General features: G+C 43.6%; 1 protein-coding gene across 3 annotated transcripts in view; it reads right to left on the bottom strand.

Annotated features, from left to right (window-relative positions):
* The window catches only part of FGFR3 (fibroblast growth factor receptor 3), a 76,792-nt gene that overhangs the window by 7,288 nt on the left and 46,624 nt on the right, over positions 1-22,880 (bottom strand). Inside the window, exons 5-14 of one of the 3 annotated variants that reach the window (XM_048849108.2) lie at positions 22,447-22,616; positions 17,337-17,460; positions 16,700-16,890; positions 10,297-10,441; positions 7,186-7,367; positions 6,037-6,182; positions 5,809-5,930; positions 4,068-4,178; positions 2,717-2,907; positions 1,078-1,200 (exon numbers count right to left, since the gene is read on the bottom strand). In XM_048849108.2, the coding sequence (XP_048705065.1) occupies positions 1,078-1,200; positions 2,717-2,907; positions 4,068-4,178; positions 5,809-5,930; positions 6,037-6,182; positions 7,186-7,367; positions 10,297-10,441; positions 16,700-16,890; positions 17,337-17,460; positions 22,447-22,616 (1,505 nt within the window). Of the gene's footprint in view, positions 1-1,077; positions 1,201-2,716; positions 2,908-4,067; positions 4,179-5,808; positions 5,931-6,036; positions 6,186-7,178; positions 7,368-10,296; positions 10,442-16,699; positions 16,891-17,336; positions 17,461-22,446; positions 22,617-22,880 lie in introns of all 3 variants that reach the window. The other 2 variants (XM_048849107.2, XM_075128108.1) reach the window with 2 other exon arrangements.

The following is a 22,880-nucleotide window of genomic DNA, read 5'->3' on the forward strand; positions in this document are numbered from 1 at the left end:
ACGTTTTCATTAGCAACCACATCTGCTTCCCTGATCACTGTGCAGGCTGTAGTGGCCACATGTAAACAGATTATAACATTTGATCTCCGGTCTTCACTGACTATGTGTGTTATAAACACCCTCCCTCTTGCATGCTGCATTTCACTGCCAAGGCAGGTTTAATGTATTGAGGCATCTAAATCTCTGTATGAAAAACAGCATCCATCGTGTACAAAGGCAGCTGTGGGGCTGGACCTTTTCAAAATAGAGTGGGACCAACACACATGGGCCTCGCTGGCTTGAAGAGACCATTTCACTCAATGGAAAAATGCTGCTTAGTCTGAACTATAGGGGGAAATGCACAGAGTGGATTCACCCAATGGCTTCACTATGGTCCCGCTGAAATCAAATAGGGTGTTTCTGTCATTTCAACAGGACTATCCCTCTCACCCTGCCAGGGGCCCAAAGGCGGAATGCAATGTGTGACAGAGACCCAAAACGAGGGTTATATGAAAATGATTCCCAAGGAAACTTAAAATGCTGCAAGATTAATTCCTGTAGTGTAAATAACTCCTTCTAGAGCCTCAGCCTTAAGATTCTTTGTATCTGATGCAAATACTTTTCAGCTATAAGAGCGAGGGATGTGTGTGAAATGCAGCTAACTTTAGTACTAGAATGACTTATGTCCCTTGAAGTGAGAGGTACTGGAAAGCTATGAATATGAGCAGTGAATAGGAACAACCAAGGTGGCTTGTTTTCTCCTTCAGTATAAAGTGAGTTTCACTTTGTCAAAGCTCATGATGCGTAATGGATCCCATCACTACTAGAAATAACTGTAATAAAATGCCACGAAGGCACCAAATCCTGCAACTGACAGTGCATGGGTGGACTGCAGTGTCTAGGCAGCACTACACTGATCTCAACGGGGCTCCTTGTGGGTGCAGGGGGCCTGCCTGTCTGCTACCAATTGCTGGATCAGGGCCAAACTGTTTTTCTCAATGCAGTAATTTGTTTAAAAAGAAGGTGTGGACCATGAGCATGTGCTGCTGACTCCACCACCACTGGGAACTCCCATGCACTTGGCAGCTGTATACTCACATTGGTTGTTTTCTTGTAATAGTCGATGTTGTGAACATCTCTGGCTAGGCCAAAATCGGCTATTTTCATCACATTGTCTTCAGTGACTAACACGTTCCTGGCTGCCAAGTCTCGATGAATGCACTGCGAAAGGTGAGCACAGAGATACATATGGGCTCGTTAAGCTGCTTACGATTCGTGGTTTATGAAGTGCCGTTTCATTTACTTGAAAGCCAATAAAGCTGCACCATTTAATTCTTCGCCCTTTAGGTCATCGCTGCCACATGCGGTCTCAGACAAACTGCTTCTTAGCAACATCTAACACACACACTCGCCTCCAGTGGCAAGACGGCTTCTTCATCTGCTCTCTCAGGACGGGACACTCGGACTGGAGACCGGCCCCTTCTCCTACACGGGAGAGCAGAGAGATCCCAGGGCTGTACACCAAGCTGCCACCACCAGGGAGCAGAGTGTGGGCTTATGGTTTACTTACAGTAAGGCAACGGGAATCAAGACACTAAGATTTGATTCCCTGCTGTACGACTGACTCACTGTGTATAAACTAATGGCCCAGTTTCCCCATCTGTAAAATGAGCCTGATTGTCCAACTGCTTACATCAGTGTAAATCAGGAGTAACTCCAGTGACGCAAGTGTGAGAATAGTGTCAGGTCCAATGTTTGTAAAGCTCTTTTGGAGCCCATGGATAGCTCTAAGTGTCAGCTCTTGTTATGAATGGGCCAAATCCTTCGCTGGGCAACTCCAAGGGAGTCTATGATCACCTGGTAACTTAACAGAGATACTGCTCTTCTAACAAACGAACGTTTGGCACAGGCTGTGTCTCTGCCTCGGCCTTGATGCTCTGCACTTTCAGCATTACTGAAAAGGGGCCACAGAGGCTCCTGATTCTATTGTCTGAGATGAGATTACCTCTCAAAGTGACTTTCAATTTTGCTGTCATGCTGACGCCACCAAGATGCAGTGTACAGCTCAGCATGGCTCTAAATCTGACCGTGGATAGTGCCTGAGACTGACTGAGGATTGGACATCTGAAAGTCAATTACCTCTGTATTTAGATGTTTCTGTTGTGTGACCTTTGTATCTGCTCACTGAAAACACGCAACTGAGGTCTGCCTTTCATACGGACTCTGCAGTGTCCACGTATTGCCACAGTGTTCATACACTTACTGGTGGATTGTTGATTACAGCAAAGTGGCACCCAGCTAAGTCGCTCACAAATGGGACGGGGGGTGGGGGGGGAGATAGCTCAGTGGTTTGAGCATTGGCCTGCTAAACCCAGTGTTGTGAGTTCAATCCTTGAGGGGGCCATTTAGGGATCTGGGGCAAAAATTGGGGATTGGTCCCGCAGGATTGGTCCCTTTGAGCAGGGGGCTGGACTAGATGACCTCCTGAGGTCCCTTCCAGCCCTGATATCCTATAATTCTATGATGTGATAATACACAAATGGACTTCTAGGTCCCTAAACAGAGCTGCTTTGCAAGTAGCAATGCATTTCTTACTGAAAAAATAACTCCTGTACTTGTAGACTCTTAAAGGCAGAACCCAGTCATTTACTTGCCAGAAATGCACTTTGCACACCTATGGCACGACATGTATATTTACGTATCTTATAAACAACAGACTCCAAGTCTCTCAACTCACTTTCTGAGATGCCAAATACTCCATGCCACGGGCCACCTGGTAGGCGCACGAGACTAAATCTTTAAATGTTAACTGCTCTTCTGGCAGCTTGCAGGTGTCGAATGAATAGTCCATGCCGGGTGGCCGACGAGCCCTGAGATATTCCCGCAAGTTCCCTTTTGACGCATATTCTACCAGAACGTAAAGTGGGCCTGCCAACAAAGAACAGTCACAAGCTGGCTGTTATAATTACAAAGCGCCTTGCAAAACGGAGTGAGTGTCACTAGCCTCATTTTACTGAAAGGGAATGAGGTGGTCAGGTGACGTTACACAAAGTCACATGACAAATCAGCAGCAAATGTAGCATTGAACAGGAAGGATGGGCCAGTGGTTAGAACACTAGCCTAGTAAATGCACATTCAAGCCCCAGCTCTGCCACAAAGTTCCTGTGTGACCCTGGGAGAGTCACTTTGTCTCTGTGCCTCAGTTCCCCATCTGTGAACTTCCCTACCACACAGGTTCTGGGGATAAATGAATTAAAGACTATGAGGTGCTCGGATACTATAGTATTGAGGGCCACCAAAGTACTTCAGAAAGTTAGACAGGAATAGCACTCAGGTCTCTTGACTTCCAGTCAGGTTCCCTAGCCAAGTGGCCTCTGACAAACATCTCTTCAGAGCCGTTCACAAACATTAACTCACCCGCCTAACTGCCCTGTGGGTGAGCATTATCCTTTCTGTTTGATGGCTGGGGAGGCTTAGACATAGATGGTATTATGTGACTTGCCTAAACCCACAGAGTTGGGACTCAAAGCCAGAGCTCTAATCACGAGTCTTGCCCAGCATATTTTGGGCATTCAGTGAGTAAATAATAATAAATGACAGTCAAACCACCAAATCTCTCCGCTTCCAGCTCCATTTTTTTCCCCCCCCCCCCAAAAAAAGGAGAAGGACACTAAGGAAAAGCATTTGAAAAACAAAATAAGAACCAGTATTGATAACAAGTAGAGACCTTCCTAACACCATATATTTGCTCCAATATCAAAAAGCCACCCAACTTCTCACTGAGCAAAGCACAGTTAGTTATGTCTGTGCACACAATTAATCTTGTGGCCAATTCAGATGCATGAGGAAAGGGTAAAATCCTCCTGGCCTCGACACAACCTAAATAAGAGGCTCCAGGAGCACAATATTACATTGCAGGGGGGAATCCCCGATGCTTGCTGGGCCAGGAACCTGCAGTAGAGGTATGGAAGAGCAACTGTGTGCACACAAGGCTGAGCTAGTACGATGTGCACCACAGAGCAGAATGGGACTGTTTACCACTGAAATCATGAAGTACGAGGTAGCATAGAGCTTTCTCCGAAACATACCATCCTGTGTGCAGGCGCCTAGGAGGTTAATGATATTTTTGTGTTTCCCAATCATTTTCATCATTTCCATTTCGGACACCAGGTCAGAAAGGTCCTTGTCAGTAGCGTCATCTGGAGAAGACGGGGTGGGGGCGGAGAAAGAAACGGTTAGGAAGGGAATAGGCATTTCTTACAGTCTAGAAAGTAAAAGAATAACTAGAGTGCATTAGTACTATACAATATGTTATACACTCAGTGAATGGAGGCTGGCCATCTGACCAGCTGAGCATTTATGAAAGCTGGTCAGGAAATGAAATTTTTATCCTGTGGGAAATGTTAATCATAGAATCACAGAACTGGAAGGGACCTCGAGAGGTCATCTAGTCCAGTCCCCTGCACTCAGGGCAGGACTAAGTATTATCTAGACCATCCCTGACAGGTGTTTGTCCTACTCTTAAAAATCCCCAACGATGGAGATTCCACCACCTCCCTAGGCAATTTATTCCAGTGTCCCAAATCGGCGTGAAAACTTGAAACATCAAAACTTGTTGCCAAACAAAAAGTTCTGAAAAATGTTGATAGGGAAATAAAACATTGTGTGTTTTGTTTGGATGTTTAGAAACTGAAAAAAAAATTGGGTTGTCGATTTCTGTTTTAGGATTTTTGGGGCTTCACCTCCACTCTATCCCTCCTTTTTACATACATACATACATACATACAAACTTTCCCCCATTTTTTTTCGTACTGGAAAGAATCAGGGGCAGGTAAAAGATGTGATAAAATGGGTGAAAAACAATTTTCATACCTTTTACTGTTTCCAACTTTCTCCAGTTAGAAAAACCAGTTACAAAGAATGGAAATATGGTAAAAGCCCCCCGAATAATTCAGTTTCCAAAATGAAACCAAAACACAAAACATCAAAATGTTTCAGTTTGGCAATATTGAAATGTTCCCCATCAAAAAAAGTTTCATCAAAATTGACTGACGAGGTTTTGTCAAACCCCACTTTCTCACGGAAAAATTTTTCATTAGAAAAACGTTTCAGCTGGTGCTAGTATTAACACGGTGCAGAACCTCAGCACTCCTTGCTTTAGCTTAGCCATGCCACTCCCCTCCAGATGTTTTCCACAGCATGGAAGGGAAAACTAGTCAAGTTACTGCAGATTCTGTGCTTTAGGCAGGGAAAAGAGGAGAATCTGGAGGAGCCCAACCAACCTCATTGTTTTGCCTCCTCTTAAACTGTTGAGATGTAACCTCAGGGAGCTTGGCCAGGGTTCAATTTGATATGAAGATCTACTGAAGTGCTTATATGGCCCTCATCCCCCAAGTAGATGAGCACTTTACAATCCTGAATGGATTTTATACTCAATATCCCTGGGAGATAGGGAAGCATTATCCCTATTTTAAAGGCAGGGTGCTCAGATAAAGGGTAGATAAAGTGACTTGTCCAACGTCATACAGGAAATTTGGGGCTAAGTTAGGAACTGAACCCAGGTCTCCTGTGGCCAAGCCCAATGCTGTATCCACTTAGCTATCCTTAACGTAACACTTATCACTTCCTGTGACCCACCCTAACATGAACCTGTGGAAACAAGCATCAGTTATGGAAGCCAAAGGGAGAATTTGGCCTTAGGTTTGCTCTTCTTATGTAGTCATATTTTTAAAATAAAAAACAAACCCCAAACCAAGATAAATGCCAAGGGCAAATGCCTCTCTAACAGCCCCACCTCCTGCCATTCCTTCATGGTGCTGTTCTCTGTACCTTTTAACATCTTGACAGCTACAGTGATGGCCTTGTTTGGTTTGTCCTTATCGATCCCAATCGCTTCTGCCATCACCACTTGACCAAAACAACCTTCACCCAGAGGTTTCCCCAGAGTCAGGCTGAAGTGACAGACACAAACAAATGAATTAATATGTGTGATTGTGCTGAGAAGTGGAATGAAGACAGAAGAGCGACACATATATTCAGCGTGCGGGTTTGACTCACCGAGATCTCGTTAATTCCCACTTGGGATCAGCAGGCAGTTCGAGCTCCGAGACATTCGCTAGCATTGGCCCATCGCTGGATGAGAGGCGGGTGATTCTGACCAGCGGGGTATTGGAATTCATGGAAGAGTTAGACTCCAATGACACCTGCTTGAATAGAGCAAATAAAATGTTATTGCCAACTGCCTCTGTGTCAGATACCTGCAGATGTGCCTGAAAAGGAACCAGCCAAGAAAATCAGTTTGAACTAATCTTTGTTTATTGAAGACTTACAATAAATTGTAACCTAGAAATTAAAAGGATCAGTCTCACATTATAGGAGTGTATATATCTAGACATGCAAAGCCAGAGCCTTAGCCGGTGTAAACCAGAGTGGCCTCACTGAACCCAGGACTCCATTGATTTACACCAGCTACATCAGTTTATACCAGCTGAAGTTCTGGCCCATATACATGGGGTGTGTTTGTATCCATGTAGTCAGTCCCAGCTTTCCATTCCCAGTCCTTAAAAGCCAACAGTTTGCAGCCAGAGAGGCTGAATCAGCAGGGTTTGCAGTCCTTTTTAATTCCTATGTTTACTGCTCTGCAGTGCCAGTCACTGATGCACGACTGGATGGGATTTTTATTGTACAGAGTGCCATCATTGTCCCTTGCAGAAAGAAGGCCCAATCCTGGACCCACAGAAATCAGTGGAAGTTTTGCTAGCGACTTCAGTGGGAACACGTCCAAGAATACACTTCTTCTCCCACTCCTCCCCTTCACGCTGGCTAGGGGAGCAGGATGGTAGATTATTCTCTGGAAGGTCAATTTTCCCCAGGATGATGTTACATGTGGCCAGCAGGGCTGGTTTAAAGGTCTGTTTACTAGGTAAGCACAGGTCTCTGTGGAATTGCTGGCCTCTGACAAACAATAATTGCAAACTACAAAGAGTTAACTGGCACACACTACGTTTTCACTGAAAAAAATAAACGAATAAGTGAAACAAACTGAGACACGGGGCCTGACCCTTATTCAGGCAAAGGCCCTGCTGACATTAACGGGATTTTTGCCTGAGTAAGAAACACAGGGTCAGGTTCCTAACATAGAAATGAAATGTAAAGGTAGGCTGGGGCTATAGGGGGGATAGGAATCTTGTATCTACTTTCTGTTACCTGTCTCTTGAGAGGAAATTTGGAGACTTTCTGTACAGTGGGGGTGTTCATGGCTTTTTTGTTGGGCATTTTCATCCTACAGATAATCACGACGACAACCACCAGGATGAAGAGAACAAAGCCAGTCCCATAGCTGAGAATGCCAGCATAAACGGAGCCAGAATCATCCATCTCCACTAGCTCTGTAGAGTAACAAGAGACAGAAGTGAGGAGCGAGGACAGGCGACAGCAGCCAACATGTACACATGCAGTGTGAGAAATTCAGGTAGGACCTGAGCAAAAGCTCACTGTCACCAATGGGAATCCTCCCGTTGACTCAGTGGGAGTTGGATCAGGCCTAGGTTGGACACATCTTTGTATATGCGTAACCCCATTGGGCTTGACCCAGGAGCCCCCCCCAAACCCAGAGCTCTGAATGCCTACAATGGGTGTTTTGCTTTTGCAAACAATGCAGGATTGGGCCCTTCCTCTATTTCACTCATCGGTTTTGAGCCCAATGCTGGCAACAGATGTGCCCCAGACAAGGGATTAATATGACAACTCAAGCTAAGATTTCAGTTTATCCCACCTGAATCACACCTGTCTCCAAAGTACAGTGAGGTTAAAAATGTGATACTTGGGTGAGGATAACTGGGAAACTTGGCTTAATTATACATTAATATATTATAATTCATAATGTACATATTTTGTTTGGACAAGTAAAAGGACAGATTATCCCAATTATTTTAGCAAAAATCCCACCTCAGGATTCCAGAAGGTCAGAACTTCCCGTAGGCCCATTGAACAGTCATGAGCCCAATCATTTTGATGGCTATAACATAATTAGCATTATGCACTCAGAGCTCAATTCTGCAACCCCTCCTCAAGCAAAGCACAAATCAAGACTGATTCCCCATCTGCTCCCTTCAGTCCAGGCACTTCTGAATTTACAAGGGGTCAAAGCAAAACCAAAATCATACTAACAGAAAGAGGATGCCCAATGGTTCTTTAATCAGCAGTGGAACGCCTTATAGTGAAATCACTATTTTCTTTCACACCATCACTTCACTCTGGGCTAAATGCTGAGCTGGGTGCACGTGACTTGAAAGCAGCCAGGCAGCTGTACTTGTGGGCGCAGTAGTGAAGAAAACTCATGGGGGAACTCTACTTCTTCATGGGCCAAGGGGATATGGAACCACTCAAGCTCCACCCCAAAGCCTATTGATTTCAATGGGAGTCTTTCCACTGACTTTATTGGACTTTGGATCAGGCTCTCAGTGGCTGTGTCCTTGAAGGAATGTGGCAATGCAAAAAACGGGGGTTCTACCCATAAACAGGGCATGGCTATCATCTACATATACACTGTGCAGCAAGCTACATGGCTGTGAGCCAGCTTACCAGATGAGCAGAGAACCTTTGTACAGGGGCTGACCCTGGCAGGAGCAGAGCTCTGCTAACCCCCAGTGAAGTCAGAAGCAGTTGAGGGACCCCACTGGATCAGGCCCTATACCCAAAGGGCCAGGAGTATAGATGCTATGAAATACTGTTGGGATGGTTCTGCTGCGTTTGATCACAGCCCCAAGGTTCATAGCTCTGAAGTCTCTGATCCCCTTTTCTCCCTTTGCTGAAAGTGGAAGGGTCACTGCTATGGTGACCAGATGTCCCGATTTTATAGCGACAGTCCCGATTTTGGGATCTCTATCTTAGATAGGCGCCTATTACTCCCCACCCCTTGTCCTGATTTTTCACACTTGCTGTCTGGTCACCCTAGTCACCGCAGACTGACTACAATCTGCATCTCTCTAATCGTTGGTGCAGTCTGGAGCCCACATTCCAGTTTGCTACACCTGGAACTTCCTTGCATCCGAGTTCGCTATAAAGTTCCACTTTAGCTGGGCTTTTTCCCTTTCTCTCTCTTTTTTAATGTTACGAGTTCATACATTTTAAAACCAATGCAACGATTTGATGATACGATCTAGGCAGATTCTTATAATAATATAAACCTCCGAACGTAAACCAATAGAAATGTTTTTTAATCAAGGGGATGGCAGAAGCGGAAACAGAATCAGACACCAGCCATTTCAGAGAGAAGAACCAGCAGATCCCACTTGCCTCAAGGCTCGTCTTTGAGGAGATACTCTGACCCCTAAAAATGGCAATTACCATGAAAAAAAAATCACCAATTCAGTTAACGTCAGGGTTTAGAAATGCCAAAGTTTCTGGTTCAGAAAAATGTTCTGGGGCACGTCCAACCAACAGTGGTGGTGGTAGGGAGGCTCAAAACTTGTTTTATAACCAGGGAATTTGAGAGAATAAAATTTGCTGCCCATTCAATGGACTATTAAAATGAGTATTACATAAAAAGAAAAGGCTGAATTTGGGTCTGCTTCTGCAGCTGTTCTGGGGCAGAACCCCCATCAGCTTCAGGGGGAATGCTGCCCGAGGAAGGACTGCACCTTCCCCAAGCAGCCCAGCCCACACACGAGGCGTTCATGCATTTTAACACAAGGCCAGCTTTCAGGGCGTGGGATAGTGCAGGCTCTCTCATCAGCAGTGCAGATCTCTCTAGTGCATGTTCTGAACTTGTCCTATGCCAATGTAACTCTTGCACATTGAATGAGCACAAGATGTGGTCATCTCAGCCTCCATTTTCAGAGCCTACATAGCTTCCATTCCCTTCAGTTGGTGCTCAGAGCATTAGTATCTCTGAAAAGCAGCCCAGCAGTGCCTGGGAGCCAGGACTCCTGGGTTCTGTACCTCCATCTCTACAAGTGACTCTCACGGTGATCTTCCATTTATAGATGAGCAGGCTGAGAAATTATCTTGAAGTATGAATAATACTCCATGCCTAAATCAAAGGGATCTTGAGATGTTCAGATCATTATCATCTGTAAAGTGCTTTGTGAGCCTCAGATAACACATGAAACATGTCAGTATTTAACATGCAACCACAGTTTGGATTAGAGATCTGCACAGCAAACTGGAGAGGAGAGTTCTTTCTGCAGAGAAGTCGACTAAAGATCAAAACTCACTGCTCCATGTAATGCAGAGTTTGCAGAAACTTGGCATTTCTAAATTGAACACTGAAGCATCACCAAGAGGAAAGAAAGGGGACAGCGCAGAAGGAAATACCTGGTAGAACCGTCAGCCAAGCAGAATGATGTGAAAACCCAATAGAATTCCCAGCGAGACAAGTATATTCCCCTGCATCCTCAAAAGTAACATTTCGCAAGTACAGAATTTCTAGCTCCTTATCCGTTGTGTTAACACCTGCCGTCTACAGAGGAAAAAAAATACACATATATAGAAAGAGGAAAAACAGAGGATAAGCCACATTCCCAGCAAGTTTGAGGACACCACACGGATTTACAGGCAAATTTCAAAAGCAGATGAAGATTTTTTTTGTTTGTTTTCAGTGGCCCGTCTTCCACATTTATTTATTCATTCCCGTTTGCAACCTGTAGTAAAAGCAAAAGGTTCCCTTCACCAGGCTCTTACTCTGTCCCACTAATGAAGCATGCAAGCAAAAGCATCAAAAGGAAAAACTGCCCCCACAATAGGACTGACTGTTGGTTAGCAGGGTGAGTGTGGGGGGGGAAAAAGCAGAGCTTGTAAGAAAAAGAGAAAGAAGAGATGTAGAGAGGAAAGAGTAAAGTGTTGACCAGATAAATGGTGACTTAATAAAGAAAAATATTCAATCAGGAGGACATTTTTAATGTCAATTTCAACACCAAAAGCTTATCTATTAATAATACAGCTCTTGATGTGAAAATGTAATTCTGGATCATAATTAGAAAGCGTCCTTTAGGGAACATTCCTACATTATCAGAGAGATAGACTGGCTGACTTGCCTCTCACTTTATAATTAGTTGAAAATTTTCAAGACTCAGGCAAAATTCTTCTGGAGTGTAAACCAACAGAGTTAAACCAGAGACTGACTGGACTCTGCTGTTCTCTACTTATGTGTTTGCCTGCATGATCTAATACCGATGTTAATTGTGAATAACTACTGGAAAGGAAAAAGTCTGGTTACTGACTATACTAATATGGGCAAAAATCTTCAAGTGAATTTGATTTCTTAGAGCTTCGAACATCAAAGGTCATTAGCATGCAATCATGTTATCAGCACTCAGCTGTTAGGAAGAGAAAGGAATACGAGCAGAAAAAGCTGACAGCAAAATTTGACAGTCATTTTATTGTGGGAATTTTTCCATTGCAATTGATGTACAGGCATTTAATTCTTTCAAAATAATTAGCAAGGAAATAAGGTAAAGCCATTCAGCATCAGTTGACAGGGTTTAATACAAAATGAATAGTCATTTTAATCACTAGCGTCTTAAAATGTTAAAGCTCATTCTTGCAGTTGCTAGGGCCTTGGGACAGAGTCTATAGTTTACCTGGTTTTGGTTTGCGAATGTGGAGCCAAAATGGTTTTTCGGCTATGCCTACGAAATTGTTGGCTCTACACAGATATTCTCCTTCATCTTGTTCTGTCACATTGAACAGATTTAGGTTAGCATCGGCTTCAGCGTTTTTACTGATCCAAGACTGCAGGAACAGACAGAAACCTGAACTTCAGTAAACCAAACAATACCTCCATCGAAGCTATGTTAGCTTAGGACTGATTGAGCATGACCATTTTATACTTTAATTTCTGCTCACTTTACTCACGTGAGGAGAACTACTGAAGACTTGAGTGAGCAAAGTGACCTGGATGTGGCCCACTAACAGCGCACAAGTTCACTCCTCTCCTTTTACTGGTGCTTCTCCAATTAAAAGGCAAACAATCTTTCTTTTAAAAAGATAATTACCCTGTCCTGCATCTAATGGCAGCCAGGAAGCCAAAGATTCTATGGTTTCTTAATAACGCTGTAGACTGAAGCAGCAGGAAAAGGGCTTACATGGAGATTTGTGTTTGCAACCCAACTCGGCAAATACTGTTTCAATTATCAGGATTCCAAAATAGAATCTGGAGACAAAATATAAGCAGTGGCAGTCTGAAGCCGACTGCTGACTTTGCCTTTCAGAAATTAGCTGTAACTTTTTCCACTTCACATAGGAGACTCTTCTTTACTAAATAAAGTAGTGCATATAAATCAATCCAACTTCAGACCATTAAACGGGGTTTTATTTCTTGTCTTCCAAGCTGCTGCAATGGCACATAGGTTTGTTTCTAAACACTTGCTTTTCTTTTGTCTGAAACTGTGCAACCCTGTTGGATGGTCTCAACACATGCCTGAAAGGCTAGAAAAATACCCCTTTCAATTCTGGAAGATAAAATGAAGTGATAGCGCTGTGTTATTCCCCTGCCTGACCCAGTCTACAGCCACAACGTTCGGGTCTGATTCCGCAGATCTGACTCGCAAAAAGGACTGCAGGATCAGCTCCATAATTAGGAACTTAAGCTCATTCCAGAGGAGCCTAGGGTTCAAATTCTGATGTGGACTTTGCAGTTTCAGGCCCCATCTCATTGCTGATATTCACACTTCGCAAAGTTTGTTTGAATCCATCTTTAAATTGACGAGCAAGCAAGTTTCCTTGCTGCTGCTTCATTATTTATAATTAAACTCTCTGTGTATTGATCGCGAGGGTACAGTTTATCCTGGGCTAACACCATCCCTTGCTGGAGACTGGAATGAGGAGTTTTCAGTCCCCCTGACTGGCACATGGATACCATTCCTCAGCGCATCCTGCTAATTCCTCCTGTGTTCTACAGAATTCTTTTTGTTCGCAGATTAGGCCCAGCTTTGTGGTAACTGATCCAGATGGCAGTTTGGTTTTGTTAAGCAATTTCAGAACGGATTAAAGTGTAGCATTAAATTTAATGATCAGGACAGACTGTGCTCCCCCAGAGCCACATGCAGAGGGAAATCCTGACATGCAGCTCTTCCTTCCCTCCTGCACGAAAGGGGCCTCAGTGTGCCATCCAACCCATATTCTGGACTCCGCAGAAGCCCCTCTGCTGGACTAGGGATTTGCCTGGAATCAGGAGACTGGGCAGCCTCATGGAAGTGCATCACATCCCTCCAACCTGGTGGAGATTGCGCTGGAGAGACTTATAGCCAGGATCCCTTTTAAGGCAACCATGGCCATGGGAGATCTTAGTAGCATGACTCCAGCAGAGCCGCACTGCTAGGGACTGAGATTGGAGCCACTGTCTCCTCCCACAGGAGCAGAACAAACCCTGCTCCGTAACAGAATGTGGGGGACGCTCCAAAGGGAAGGGGCAATTCAGCTCCAAGATATTAGCACTTTGCCTTATCTTTAGCATTTTAAAAATAACCCATACAAAGACGAGACTGACAAAACCAAACCAAAGCCCAGTATTTGAGCACAATGATGCGTCCTGAAATGGAAACACTCTGAACCCCGATGCCATAAACCAGCGTGAACACAACCAGATGCAGTCACGATTAATCAGAGGTAGCAAGGATAGGTGTGCTGCTTCCATTAAATAAAAATAAAATCAAACTTCTGTTTCCAAACGCCTGCCTGTGCTCACACCTTTAGAAGGCATAGCTCACTCTGTCCAAGGAGGAGAAGGCATTTGGCAGTTCTAATAATCTAACACCTCTGCTGCTCAGTGTTTAATTTTTAAACACTATTTATATGTATAATTCTTTGCCACAGCAGAGTAGGAGCCTGGGTTTGTGACACAATCTGCTGTTTGCACAACTTTGTGAACTTCCAGAGGTAGCAGCAGTTTGTTCTGTAAGGACCACATAGGGGACTATACCAAGTGGCACGTGACACAGCGCTTGGTACTTTGCTGTGAAATCACTGGGAAATTAATACATGCATATTTTAAGCAAATCTTTATGCACAGCCAGAAAAACAACAAGCTTTATCAACTCGTGGTGCCAAATACTGAAGAACAGTCTCCAACCGTTTCTTCCAATGTGTGAGTTCAATCTGGGTAATGATTTCCAGGGTCTCTGGCTTCCATTATCATGTAACTGGCTGAGTTACAGTACTGTACATACAGCCTGATCATTCTTTAACTTCACATGTAGGAAAAAAGTGTGCCTTGAAACTGACAATATGCTGGATCTGCTATGTAAAAGGGACATCATCGGGTTGACAATCAAGGGCCAAGTTCTATTCTCAGATACAACTGCAAATCTGGACTAACTCCAGTGAGTCCTATGAATTTTAAATGTACTTACATATAGCACCTCAGTAAACTGCGAAGAGTTTTAAAAGTAATACACTTTTTATGGTTTACACGGTTTTCTTTTTGCATTTGCTCAATCCAGGAAAATGGACCGGTTGGTTTTAGTTTTGTTTGCTGTCGCTGGGCCGTATTCTCTCAGAACACTGGAAGGCCCCATTCAAGAAATAACTTAAGCACATGCTCAAATTCATTCCTATTCAGCAGAGCACTTAGCACATGCTTAGCTTTAGGCTTCAATGGGACTTAAGTGCTTTGCCAACTAGGGATGCTTTCCTGAATCTGGGCTTGGATGAGGAGTAACTGCTTTAATGTCGCTAGTATGAGGAGTGAGAAGAGAATCAGGCTCATGGTCACATCCTTGTTCTCAGGCATGGCACCATGTGGTGTTATTTAGGGTGCAAACACTGTGGAATGGTTATATGTTAAAATTGGGGTGTATGTGTATGCACACATGTGTGTAAACATGGGGTTTTTCCTCCATTTTAGGTCAAATTTCACCTGACAGCATATCATTCATTACAACACAGTCCGCACAAGTGTCATGACTCTCACGCCCATTTCCTTACCCACGGTATTTATCCAGGCTAGTGTACATAATCAGGTAAGTTCTGACAGTTTCAGTTTGGGCTCAAACCATTGCATAGCTGTTCAAGACACTTTCCTATCCTTCTTCCAGAAAAAAATGGGAGGGGACATTACTTTAAATGACATACTTGTGATATTTTACTGTAAAAAGGGACTTTTACAGCCAAATGTTCTGGCTTTGTGTGCCACTTAAAGATAGCTTAAAAAGAAAAAAGGAAAAAAAAAAAAAAGATATCCTATCTGCCCAGATTACTCTCATTATCCCTTCCCCTATAAACACTGGAACAATTATATAAGGGAAACTTGGAACGCACAGATGATGTGATTTAAACAATACTTTCCCCCCTAGGACCTGTGGCGTTGAACTGTTGCTGCTGCTGGGGGGGGGCTTTGTTGTGTTTTAGAATTCCAGTTTCGAGTTTGTTTATTAATATCTAAATAAAGCTTACTGTCTCACCACGAATGAGAAAACCTAATCTTTGGATTGAACTCTCAATGTAAGCGCTGTACAGCTACAGGCAGAGATTGATTTTTGAGAAGAACAAGGGAAAGGAAAACCAACCCCTCTAACTTGTATCTTTCCTGGTTCTAAACATTTAGGGCAAAATTTTCAGATCCACTCAATAAACTAGGGAGCCTAAGATCATGTTCACAAGTGACACAGGAGTTTAGGAGCACAAGTCCCATTGAGTTTTAATGAAAGTTGGGTTCCTATCAGCCTACAAGTCACTTTTGAAAATGCTACCCTTAACGGCATTTATTTGCCCCCTCATCTATACACTTGTGGGTGGTTTAACAAATTGTCAAATAATGATGTCACCTGCACAGTGCTGTATTCACCCCAGTCCTCAGCTCTGAGCTCTGTGTCTCTCCTCTCCCACACACCACCAGCTATAAATTTCACCAATGAAGCACAGTAGCTAGTAATCATTGCAACTCTGACTGTGATAGGGCAGTCACAGTCAGAGGCAATACTTAGCTGTAATTAATCTAACATGACACTAGATATCATTGGTTGTCTCTCATCAACATAGGTACCAAAGCCTCATCTAGCTGAAAAAACATGATCCTAAAAAGGCAGAACATGGAGTTCCTGACAGAGCAAGGCTTGGAACACAACTGTTTTTTACTTCTCTTTTTCTCTCTCTCTCTCTTTTTTTTTTAAATGCACAGATTTAATTAAAAGTGAAACTGTCAAGGTATAAAACATGGGCCAAACTTTGATTTCTGCACAGAGGTCACTGAAGACTGGATTTGGCATCACATTTTTAAACACAAAAGGAAGATTCCTTACCTGTATTAGTAATACAGCAAATTAATAGAGCTGAACATAAAAACCATCTCATCTACTTCACCCATTATGGCTGAAATCTTGCCCCCGCTGAAGTCAATGGCAAAATCCCCACTGACTTCAATAGAGTCAGGATTTTACCCTATGGATGTACATTTTCAGAAGGTCTCCTTAATTTTATGCCTTCAAGCTTTGTGACTGGTTGTTTTGAACAGGCACCTCTATCCCTTGGCTAACTGGGGAGTCTTCACATTCACTGCCATGGAAGTACAGAGCACACCCCTATGGATTAACATGAGGATCCATAACTTTCTAGCAATACTGTATTAGCATGGGACAAAACAGGGATCCATTTCTGGAAGGTAACATTTCTGGAAATCCTTGAAATATCTAAGCAGTTCAGATGGCATCACTGAGATACCGAGACCAACACAGAGGAGGCGTTCATCCTCCCTTGTATGAGAAAGCAAACGGCGTCTACCAACCTTTAACACCGTGACATAGGGAGTTCCGTTGGATCCATATTTACTGCCGTTGACTTCCACGTGTTTCAGCCACTGGATGTGAGGCTGGGCATCACTGTACACCTTGCAGTGGAATTCGACATCGCTCCCTACCACCACAGTCTGGTTGGCAGGCAGTCCTGCCTGGAGGATAGGCCGGTGAGGTGACCTTTCTGAAATGAAAAAGGGGAACCTGTTTTTAACACCTCTCCCCACTGAACATGTCTGCGGCTTTCAGCACCACTACCAGTGTCTGCACAGGAGCTTGGACTAGGGCTCATGAAAGGCACTGGATGAGCAATCCCAGAGAACACAGCTCTTTGCTCACCCACAGAAAGGGGGTACGCCTGGGGAGCTGCAGCATAGGCTTCCCCGACACTGCCCCAGTCAACATGCCTCAGTCCTGAGCAGGAAGCATCACGTCCAGGACAGTGCATTCGCTCCTTGAACGTTCGCTGAGCATGAGTGCCAGCTGAGTTTGTGGTCATGGACCTGCATCAGTCACTTCAGGGGACAGGGTATATGATTAAGCCCAAAATCAACGTTGCACAGAAGCCATCAAGCAGCTGCTTGATGACGACTGCATATCAGAAGTTAAGAGGAAGTAGAGAAATCTTACCTAATACATCTAGCTGGTAAGTGTGCCTAATGCTGCCATATTTGTTCTCTACAACGCACGTGTAGTTCCCTCGGTCTGATGGAACCACGCTCTCCATCACTAGGCTCCACTGCTGATGCCGTAACTAGAGGGAGGAAAAAAACCCCAGCCAAGCATAAGACATCACCAGCTAATATTTCACTGGACCATTATAATCAACAAACAAATAGCAAAATACAATGGGCCTCATTCTTGTTTATTCCCACGCCTCTTTCACCCCCACTCTGCCAGCGTGACGGGGCTACAGCACGTCTGTAAATGTAAATTATGACCACCTTAAGGACAATTTACACTGCCTGCCTGGTGTAAAGTGGTCCTTATGTGAGAATCAAGCCCAGTGAATCAACTGAACAGTGGGCTGTATAACAGGCTCTGATTCTGCCTGGGGCTGTAAGTGTTCCCATAATACAAATAATGGGCTGTAAGCCCATTGGGGCATGGACTATCTTTTTGTTCTATGTTTGTACAGCACCCAGCACAACGAGGGCCGGGTCTTCAACTAGAGCTCATAGGCGCTAAGGTAAAACAAATAATTGCTAGCTGCACTTCTATCTTGTGCCTTTCATCAGAGGACCTCAAAGTGCTTCCAAGACATTAAATAAGTTAGCATCACATACTCCAGTCAACTGAGGGCCAGAGAAGTTAAATGGACTCCATTAGCTTAAAGAACTACACCTTTGGGGTTTTTTTTTGGCAAATCTTTAACCTACTTGTGTTACCAGTAACACCCACCCACTGATCAGTAGAACTGAAAGAGACCAGGGAGAAAAAAAAATTATATTTTTTACAGTTTGTTTACTCTGGGTATTAGGCAGCACTTTATGTACAACCAGCCTCACTATTTCCTTTATATCGTTATCTGTTTCCCTTTCTCATTGGGTATGTCTTCCGTTGGGTAACAAGTGAGAGACACACATTAAAAACCCATACGAAAACCATGAGTGTAAAGCCCAAAACTGTCAGGGTGACACTGGCTCAAGTGTAGGACATGAAACTATCTTTTTTTTAATTGATTGGATTTCAGACCAATGGTGTCCCCTTTAAGTGACTTGGCCAAGGTCCCAGGGGCCCATCAGTTGCAGGGTTGACAATGAATGCTGTCATCCTTGCATAACTCACTAGACAACTCTCAGTTAGTTAAGTGAGATCACATATGTGGGTAGCACTGAAAATCTTGAACTGATGTAGAAAGCAACTGTGAGTCGTCAAGACTCAAAGTGATTCACACACACACGAGCAGAGTCCGTTAACCTTCCCAAGCCTCTAGACATGAATTAGAAGCCACCTGCCCCCAAACAGCTATCAACAGTATTTTAACAACACGTTTTGGAGCAGAACCAACTGACATCAGTGATGCCAGTTCTGCACACAACAGAAGACCAAGGGCTGATGCAGAAAATTAGTGTAGTCAACTGTCAGCACTTTTAGCTACAGCAGGTGAATTCAAATGGAGCTGCTGTAATTGTCTTTCACTAGTTGTTTTCTGGATCACCATGCCTTGTTTTAAAGGGATCAGAGCACAATTAAACTGTCAAAAGCTGTACTGGGCATTGGGTGTAAGGTTTTAATGGAGGAAATCACGCTCTTGCCATAAAGCTATACTTTCCCCCAACCTTTTGTATCTCAGCATCTGCACAAGGAACAGTGTTGACTGGCCCACTTTCCTAACCTCGTTTCTAAAGTGTTGACATCAAAGCATGTCACTGCATTTAAATGTATATGTAACAAAGACAAAGGTTTTGACTGCAGAAAGGTTTTGGCTGCTAAGGATTATGGGTCCAGTTCTGCCCCCTGATATCCAATGGGCTCTTGCAGGACTACATTCGTGCATCTGAGGGCTTAATCTGGACCAAAATTTCACCGTGATTAGAGCATCTCTTTACTGGCCCATCTCTTCCTGATACTCTTCCTGGAGATTCCACTGGGCAGTCTGTCATGTAATTTACATGTGAAACTGTACCAGACTTTATGCCAGAACTTTGGAGGGGAGGAAGGGTTTTTTTCTCAGTCTAAACCTGTTAATGACCTATCTCTATAGTGGCTTGTATCATAGCCTTGCAGCGGCACACCCCTCTTTATCCTGCTCTCCTAGGCATTTGTAAAGCACCCATCATGTTAGTATCTAGGATCTGAACTCTGGTAAAGCTTGGCTCCTGATACGAAGCACGTGGCAAAGCTGTGTCATGAACCTAGATCCAAACACTCCAAACATCCAGCCATGTGTCTTGCCTATTCTAGACATAAGGTGTCCATCACCTCATTGTATGGGACTTGAGTTCTGGGGAAACGGGGTCTAAATACAGATTCAAACTGTGGCTCAGAGCTGTGTTCCGGTCTGGAAAGGTTTTTTAAAAACAACTAAGGAAAAGTTTTAGTCGAAAGCTGAGTCCAGACCCAAGGGATCACAAGAAGGATGTTCCCAATTTTGCACAGTCACTGTACTTGATAAACCATTAGAAACATGAAGTAACTCATTGCAGACTTTAATCAAATCAGTGAGATACTGGAAATCCCTCTGGTTTATTTGGTGTTGTCATTTTTGGCTCCTTGTGAGACAAACATTTGCAGACACACTTAAAAACTCAGCCCATGTTTGCTAGACTGGTATGCAAGCCGGTGCAATGGTCTGGGGAAGGGATAATCCTCAATCTCCCCCACACCAGCATGCCCCCACCCACCATTCCCTTCTAGGGTCATTTAACACACACAGGCTTATAATATTATAGATTCCAGCAAGGATTTAACTATTAATTCTCTTTGGGAAATTTCATGTGGTAAGTCATATGAATTTCACGCCTCTGCCATTTAAGGATGAACTGTATATAATTTATTTCATCCATGTTTGGAAGTCTTCTCTTCTCCCCCTTTTGAGTTTTGATGCACATTAGGTGGTATCTAAATGCCATTTAACAGAGGCAAAAATTAGATGTTCGGATGGGATATTAAAAAAAAAAAGTCCGAACTTGCATGTTGCAAGTTCCAGCTTTCTTCTGCTGGCCACAGATTTCCCAACAGCAGAGTTTAAACTATTCTGAACTCTGGAGAAAAAGAGAAAGAGGAAATGTTAGTTTGTGATTCTAGGCTTTGCAGGTTAATCCACAGCTGGTGTAAACTGTCCAAGCTCCACCAGCTGTGGATCTGGCCATTCACTTTTATTGGGCCTAAATCCTGGGATAGAAACTCAATTGTACCTGAAGAGTTTAATCTTCAATAAATGATACACTGAACTAATTTATTTTTTACTTTCTTTCTGGCGCAGAGCCTCACCTGATATAAATTGGCATATCTACAGCAGACGAGGGTATCTATCTAAGCTCTACGAGGGTAGGGGTCAAGAAAGAGAGAAACAGAGTGATGTCTCTGTATCTAGAGATGAAGAGAGATCTGTGTCTAGACAGACAGAGGGATTAAACCAATAGGGCTGTAGCAGGCCCCACAATGCCTCTGATAGCTTTTTAAACATTTCCTTATTGCTGGAAGGTGCCTCTAGAGAAAATAAAGTGCTATGATGCAAGAGATGGTACTGTGATGCAGAGGATGAAAATTCTCTATCTGAACTCAAGGGTAGATTCAACCCACAGAAAAGTGGGAAGTGGAATTACTTTTAACTTTAGGTTTAATTCTGCGAGCATAATTTAGTGCAGCTGTCATCGCACATTTTTGCATAAAGCAGTTAAAACTGCACACGCAAGCCTGAAAGCAGTTCATGATGATCTGCACAGCATGTAATTAGTACAAAATGTGTGCGCTGCACTGGGTGACTTGGAAATGTTATCGGTCATCCGATCAGCTGCAAAGAGGAGTTACCTCCTTGATTCTCAAAAGAACAGGAGTACTTGTGGCACAGATCTAGAACTGCCTCTGTGCCCTCAACCTTGTCAACAAACCACAATGTGCTGATTAGGAAGCTTCAAAGGTTTAAGTGAAAATCATATTCAGCTCTTCCAGGAGAGCAGCCTGAGCGAAGAAGGACGAAAACAGTCTGGAAAAAGGGAGATTTTTCTTTCTTGTGACTCTGCTGTGTTTATAACCCCACCAGCTATTCTGTTCCCCAAAATGGTAAATGGGAAGACATTTGGTATACTACTTGGGGGGGGGGGGGGGTTTGGAAATCAAGAGCAACTGATTTTCCTGCTACGTTACTACCTTATTTTGATGTACAATTGCAAGGTGACACGGAAAATGCTGGTCAGATAAGTCGCCTGGTTAGGCATTCATTTACTGGTTTTTGGTGTCTGTGGGCTCTGTTCATAGACACCATGGCCGCAATACCTTCGAAATCACACTGCCAACCTGTCCCTCTTTGGTATTACCCAAGGCAAAGGGGCTTCCATCATTTCACCACAGGTCAGTCATTTACATCACAAGAATGTTAATGACCACCAAACAGAACAGAGTCCTAGTATTTCTGCAGGGCTCGTGGTACATGTCTGAATGATGACAGAGAGAGGTATGCTTAAAAGCTTAGACCAGATTCTGATCTCTGTTACACAGGTGTAAGTCAGGAGTCACTTCACTGATTTCAGTGGTATCACTCTGGGTTTGCACTTTTGTAACTTGGATAAAAACCTCTTTGTACCTTGTTGATTCTAGCTCTTGCAGCTAGCACAGCAATACACCTGATCCATTTTTATTAGGTTACTTTTAAAAAGACTAGCAACACAAGCAAATGCTCAGAGTTGGCATTCCACCAAAATGGGCAGCAGCTAGTTTTAACAATTATTTGAACAATTAGTATGAATATCAAAAATATCCCCATTCTGGCACAGTCACTGTGGTTCATGATGATATACACCGATATCCTTCTCTCTCACTTACGATAAAGTTGCCAGGATTACGGGCAGTACTGAGGGAAACGCAATTTGTACGTATTTTAGAAAAAACATCTTGAGCAGAAAAATGTCACGAGCCCTAATGGTCATGGAAATATTTACTACGTAAAGCCAGCGATCTCACGCTCACTTGCCCTGTCAGGATTGCTCAGTGAACTCTGGCTCCGATTGATCCATCAATAATAGATCCAGAGACTAATGAACACAGCACGGTCAAGATTAGACCCACAATGCCTTACTTTGATGCCCCCAATTCGATGTTCTCCCTTGAATTCTTTGCCATTTTTCAGCCAGTATATAGATGGGGTGGGGTTGCCTGCTGCAGGGCAACGGAAGCGAACGGTATTTGCTGCTGGCACTGCGAGCAGCTTCTTCTCCATCCTTTCTGAACGGGTCCAATAAGGAGCACCTGAGAAGTGAAAGACACAAAACAAATAGACTTATTTCTGTAGAACGTAACATGAGGTGGAGCAGCTGCTTTCTAAGAAGCTTTAGCATATGTGGAGTGGTAACTAAATTGCTCCCTGCTGTAGTTACGATGAATTATACTGAAATACTTTCCAGTCAAATGATTCTCATACATTCGGACAGAGTGGTTGCATTTAAGACTTTGTTTACAGACAGGTTCTGCTCTTGGTAACACCAGCGTAAATCTGGAGTAACTCCACTGCAA

Source organism: Caretta caretta, chromosome 4, assembly GCF_965140235.1.
Source record: "Caretta caretta isolate rCarCar2 chromosome 4, rCarCar1.hap1, whole genome shotgun sequence".
In the NCBI taxonomy this organism is placed as follows: domain Eukaryota; kingdom Metazoa; phylum Chordata; order Testudines; family Cheloniidae; genus Caretta; species Caretta caretta.